This window comes from Toxorhynchites rutilus, chromosome 2, assembly GCF_029784135.1.
Source record: "Toxorhynchites rutilus septentrionalis strain SRP chromosome 2, ASM2978413v1, whole genome shotgun sequence".
Taxonomy (NCBI): domain Eukaryota; kingdom Metazoa; phylum Arthropoda; class Insecta; order Diptera; family Culicidae; genus Toxorhynchites; species Toxorhynchites rutilus.
Window position 1 is genome coordinate 156,207,240 of NC_073745.1, and position 6,359 is coordinate 156,213,598.

Below are 6,359 nucleotides of genomic sequence, written 5' to 3' on the forward strand. Positions count from 1 at the left end.
GTCTCTTCAATTCAAAACCGAACCGAACCGAAATCCACTCAGTTATAATTGTACAGCGATTGGAGCATGTTATCACTGTTGTGGTAAAGCTTTCTTCGTTCATCATGAAAGCGCTGATGAACGATGTCACCAAGAGCCTGTTTGTGCAAACAAACGGCATTGGTGCATCGAGTTCATTACTGATTCCCCCTAAGGCCAAAAGGGAATCCACCGAAAAGAAGAATGGTACCACTAATAAGGTGACCAAGAAAGCACCAGCATCGAAAAAGGTTTAAGGTGAAGGTGGAAGCTAGCCACAAATGGCTGTCACAATGGCGCTCATTTCTTTCATCTCTCTCCCTTACCCCTCGCCCGAAAATCAATAATTTTGTGAAACAGTGTAAAGAAAATGATCGTTTGCACACACAATTCAAGAATTTAGCTTATTTGGTTCACTTCGGTCTCGTGCGATACTTTTATGTTATGATCTGTCATCTTCACGTTTATCTCGGTTTCGTGCGGCAAAGCGACGCGAACTACAGCGGCGATTATACCTGCTAGAAATGATTCAAGGGGCCTATCTTGACGCGCAGCAACACCCCGACCCGTAATGCCTCTCACTTAGTCGGCGTTACCACTCTCCAGCACGTCCAAGAGAGCTACCTTAATAGCTGGTCTCTGCAATACCCCATTTTCGGTTTTTACGTCAACTCTTCTCACTTGGCCGTCTACACCAGGATAAGTTTTGATAATGCGCCCGCGTAACCATCCGTTACGAACCGACTCGTCCACGATAATCACAAGGTCGCCTTCCATAAGCTTTCGTACTTCTTTGTGCCACTTTGTTTTTCTGGCAATCGTAGGAAGATAGGACTTGATCCAGCATCTCTAAAACTGGTCCAAAAAACTGCATTCGTTTCCAATTTGTTCGTAGGTTCGCATCATCGTTAATGGGAATTTTGATTTGACTATTTGCTCCGCTCGAACTCTTGACGAGAAAATTGTTAGGTGTGACCAGTTCTTGGTCTGGTGACTCCAGTGGTACGAACGTTAGAGGGTGAGAGTTCACCAACATCTCAGCTTCTGCAAGGAACGTCAACAGGCCTTCATCGTCTAAGCTACCTTGGCGGACAAGTGTATTCAAAGCCTCTTTCACCGACCGTACTTTGCGTTCCCACACGCCCCCCATATGGGGCGCGGAGGGCGGATTAAAATGCCATTCGGTATCGGCATTTGTGAATGTCCCAGCGATTCTCCGATTGATGGCTCGAATTTCTTCATTCAGTTTTCGAGCGGCCCCTCGAAAATTGGTGCCATTGTCACTGAACATCTGCTGTGGCGCTCCTCTCCTAGCTACGAAGCGACGGATGGCCATCTTACAAGATTCCGTGGACAACGTATGTGCCACTTCCATGTGTACAGCACATATGGTGAGACACGTGAATAGTGCCACCCACCGTTTAACGTTGCTTCTTCCTCTTTTCACCACCAATGGTCCAAAATAGTCTAACCCTGTGAAGGTAAATGGGCGAACGTACGGATTTACCCTCGCTTGGGGCAGCGGAGCCATTGGAGGCTCTTCAGGTTTGGCTCGATAAACTCGACACCACATACATCTGCCGACAATCTTTTTTACCACAGAACGTAACTTTGGAACATAGTATCTCTGTCTCAGCTCATTCACGACAGTCTCAACATTCGCATGCCCATACCGTTCATGGTATTTTTGTATCAGAAGATTTCCAACATGGCTTTGCCTCGGGAGAATTATTGGGTTGCGAAAGTTGAATTCATAAAATTCAGCTTTGGGGTCAATCCTGGATCTAGCACGGAGAACACCATCATCGTCCAGGAATGGAGAAACCTTTATCAGCGGACTAGACTTCATCAGATATTTTTGTTTGTTCAATGGCAGATTTGCGTTCTTTTGAAGTAAAGCTATTTCGTCACGGAATGTTTCTTTTTGCACAATTTTCCACATACATTTCTCTGCTGCAGTATAATCCTGTTGGACGAGAGTTGCTACTCGCGATTCTGATGGTGTACGAGTACTCAAGCGACATAGATGTACAAAATGGTACAGGTAAGAGAGGAACTTAATTAAATCATCCAAACGAGAAAAATCATTGACATTGAATAGAGTTTCATCAATTTTCTCCTCGCGATGTACATGATCTGCTCGCAATTCCTCCACGGGTTCGCCCGGATCTGGCATTCTGGTAGGCCACTTCTCCTCGGCTAGACGCAAGAAATCAGGACCACGATACCAGTCATCATTCGGGTCAAAACATGGTCCGGAACCCCACTTGGTAGCTTTGTCGGCCGGATTTAAGCGTGTTGGCACCCAACGCCACTCTTCAGGCTCGGTTTCAGCAAGGATTTCGGCTACTCTAAATCCTACGTACTGTCGATACTTTCGAGGATCGGCTTTGAGCCAAGATAGAGCGGTTGTGGAGTCGGTCCAAATAAATCTTTTTGATATCGGCAAATCATGATTTTCCAGAATGGTTTCCAACAGTCGAACAGCAATTACTCCTGCATTAAGCTTATTACGTGGGATAGATTGTGGACGCAGAGGTGTGACCTTTGCCTTCGCACTTATCAAAGTGCACCTTGGTGAACCGCGATCAACGATGCGGAAATATGCAACGGCACAACACGCTAGCTCGCTTGCGTCGCTAAATAAATGCAGCTGCGTAGTTCCGTACCTACTCGGATCGTAGTTCGGGAAGTAACATCTTGGAACCTTTACGTTAACCAGATCTGGAGCCAATCTTACCCATCGTCGCCATCCTATGAATTCTTGTTCACAAAGCGGATCATCCCAGTCAATTGCTGAGCGCCACACATCCTGTATCAGGATCTTGCCATGGATGGTGTAGGTAGAAATGATTCCCAGCGGATCGAAAAGGCTCATAACCACACAAAGAACTCGTGTTTTAGTTGGGACGACTTCACCAGTCAGCAGTGTTTGGAGGTCATCTCGGAATTGGACAATGAATACAAATACATCCTCGGCGGGTACCCACATCATTCCCAGAATACGTTCCGTTGTTGTTTGCTTTTCTATAGAGAAACTTTTAAATGTTTCGAGGCTATCTCCCCCGACCCGTCGCAGAATCTGTTGATCGTTGGATTGCCAATTCCGAATTTCGAATCCTGCCTTACTGTGTAACGTACGAACGTCTTCGGTCAGTTTGACCGTTTCATGGATAGTGTCTATGCTGGCTAGAAAATCATTCACATATGTATTGTGAATTATTGCTTTTGATGCTACAGGGTATGTACTAGAAAACTCCTCTGCGTTTAAATTTTTAACATACTGCGCCGAACAAGGGGAACATGTAGCCCCGAATGTGGCCACATCCATTACGTAAATATCTGGAGTAGCTGCTGGATCAAAACGCCATAAGAATCTCTGCGATTGACGATCTTCCTCTCGTGTCAGCAATTGGTGAAACATCTGGCGGATATCGCCAGCTATGCGGCTTGCGTGGATTCCGTACGACTCCTAGTGGTAGGTACCACACTCGAGAGGGATCTGAATTTCGTAACTCATCTTCTGATATCTTACGGGCATATCCTCGCCTTTCATATTCGACAATTTGCTCGTGGACATTCTTTTGAAGTTCTACATCAGCACCTAACCGACGTTCCAGGCACTTCAATCGTCGTTATGCCATGAGAAAGCTGTTCGGAAATTCTATTTCATCACTTTTCCACAGCAATCCTGTCTCAAAACGCCCCGATGAAGTTCGTTTAGTCGTCTCTCGAAGAATTCTACGAGCCCGACTGTCCTCTGCTGATTCAGGCGGTGGAGGGCCGTTGATACCAACATTTTCTATCGAGAAATAATCTTTTACGAGTTCATGAAGTTTTTGGTCGTTGGAACAGTCGCAAATGTGTACCATCACCCGCTCCACCATCTGCTTTGCTCGCAATCCGCCGAAGATTGTCCAACCAAGACGTGTTTTGGCAGCAACTGGTTCACCATCACGTCTCTCTCGACGATTCAGCGTCAGTTTCAGTCGAGCGTTGTCCACTCCGATCAACATTTGTGGCACAACATCTACGTAGCTAGTAACTGGGAGTCCAGCTAAGTGTGGATAACGTTTTGCTAATTCTTCATAATTAAGACTCTGTCGTGGTAGCCCCAAGCTTGCTACGGTCCGCACATCTCTCATCGGGTACTTGATTCCGTCACGAACACTAGATATCGATAACTGCACCCTTCGTGAAGATGCTTCTTTTCGTGTAACGTTGCTGGTCCATTGAAGGCATAGTGGACTATCTTCCCCCTCAAGACCTAGCTCGTCTGCAATTTCGCTTTCCAGCAACGTAAGACTCGAACCGTCGTCCAAAAACGCGTAAATCGTGACAGCCTTCCTATTTCCAAACAATGTTACAGGTAAAATACGGAATAAGGCGGAATCTTGCTGGTGACGATGAGCGCTTACAAGCCCTGATGGCCCCGGATTGCATTCCGGTACATGAACTGTATTTGCTGGTTTCAATTTAAGTTGATGTAAAAGCTTATGATGCAACGCTGGACAACCGTCCACCCCACATGATTGTTTTGTTCTGCATGGCCATTTGCCGTGACATGTTAAGCAGCGCTGGCACATTTTATTCTGCTCGACGAACTTCCAACGTTCGTGCACCGTCAAATTTCTGAACTTCCCACAATCTCTTATTCTATGGTCAGTTTTTTGGCATGCGATACATGGCTTTTGTTCGAGTGCTTTTTTGGTTCCCACATTTTCGATAGATTGCTTATCAATGCTATGCGCATTAATAAACCCTTCCTTTTCTTTTCTCTTTGTGCGACGTAAATGCTCTTCCTGCGGTCCAATGTCCGACGGAAGACTAACTTGACATGCGGCGGTTTTAATGGACGAGACGTAATCACTGAATGCTCTCAACGTTACCTCGGCAATTCGCTGAGTGTAAAGTCCCCAATCTAATCTAAGACTTGGCGGAAGCTTACTAATCAATTCCGACAAGAGTAATGGATTGGAAAGATGAGCATGTAAACCAGCGGCTTCAATGTAAGTTACAAGATTCCTAACCTCGCGTCCGAATGTAACGAGCGTTTCAAGTTTATTGACATTCGGAGGAGGAGCATTGCGTACCTTAGCCAGCAAACAGTGTACCAATTGATCTGGTCGACCACACTCTTCCCTCAGTGTATTTATAATTTGAGTAATTACCATAGGCAGAGTGAGAATACTCAAAACTTTCTCTCTGGCACTCCCTACCAAACTTCTCTGTAAGCGTGCCAAATTCTCATCCGGCTGGATACCGCACATCGCAGTCGTCGACTCAAATGCGCTTAAAAACAAGGCCATTCGAGGGGGTCGCCTGAGAACTTTGGTAACTCCCTGGAAACTACCTGTCGAGCGGCCAACTGTTGAGGACTAATAAATCCTTCTCCTGCTGCAACTTGTCCATGATAAGCCATGGATGGTTGCTGATACCATGAATGATACAAACCGTTATGGTGCGGTTGTGGTTGAACGTGTGAAGCTACGGGGACCGAGGAATTTACCGGAATATTTATTTGCGGCTGGACTGACCGATTTGCATGACCTGCGTCTTGTACAGCTTCCTGATGATGATTTGTTACTCTCCCAATTTGTGCAGAAGACGGATACACTGCGTACGTTTGCGGTGAATTCACTGTTGGCTGTGGCTCCGTTGGCCCCGAAGGGGGAAGCATATGCATTGGTGAATCGTGGTTGTACGTCGGGTATTGCGATTCCTGTTGACTGGGAACTCCTCTGATCATCGGTGGTGGGTGCTGTTGTAGACACTGTTGCAATGGTTGATTTGTGGCTAGACTAACTGGTGGAATAATCTTCGATATGGCTTCGGTAAACACCGGATTCGTGGTGACTGGCGTGGATGTTGATGTTAAAGCTGGCTGATTATTATCAACGATGGCAGTTTCCACTCTCCGGTTTTGGTCAACCCATGATTGGACGTTGCTGGTTCGGCTCCGATGACTACCAAAGCTTTTGACGCTACCACCAGCTGCTTCCTCTTCCGCTACCTCGCGTTCTATCTGATGCTTCTGTGAGAGATACGATCGATCACGCTCTGACTTCTCCTTCTGTAGTCGATCTTCTAACTCTTTTTTCTCTTGAATCTGCTGTAATCGCAACCGTGCGCTCGACGTTGTTGATCTCATTGATCCAGCGGAGACAGAAACATTAGTGCAATTGTTGCACCTCCACGAGCGATCACAAATCGACTCATGAACACCGGCACAATTAAAATGCCACCAACTGTTACAGCTGTCGCAGGCCACCATATCATCGATTTCATCCGGTCGATTGCATCCTTTGCAATGATGCGTCTCGGCAGTAGGAGCACTCATT

The 6,359-nt window shown here is 46.3% G+C and overlaps 1 protein-coding gene across 1 annotated transcript; it reads right to left on the reverse strand.

Moving 5' to 3' along the window:
• Positions 1-751: 751 nt before the first annotated feature.
• On the reverse strand, positions 752-3,598 carry LOC129766258 (uncharacterized). The gene is made up of 2 exons (XM_055766775.1): positions 3,554-3,598; positions 752-3,490 (listed from the first exon to the last, which is right to left on the reverse strand). Exons 1-2 carry the CDS (start codon positions 3,596-3,598, stop codon positions 752-754), a joined length of 2,784 nt encoding a protein of 927 aa, XP_055622750.1.
• Between the last annotated feature and the right edge of the window lie 2,761 nt (positions 3,599-6,359).

Coding starts and splice junctions, on each gene's coding strand:
- LOC129766258 (XM_055766775.1), bottom strand. CDS start 3,598: ATGTCCACGAGCAAATTGTCGAATATGAAAGGCGAGGATATGCCC. Junction 3,491..3,553: donor TGAAAGGCGAGGATATGCCC/GTAAGATATCAG, acceptor ACCTACCACTAG/GAGTCGTACGGAATCCACGC.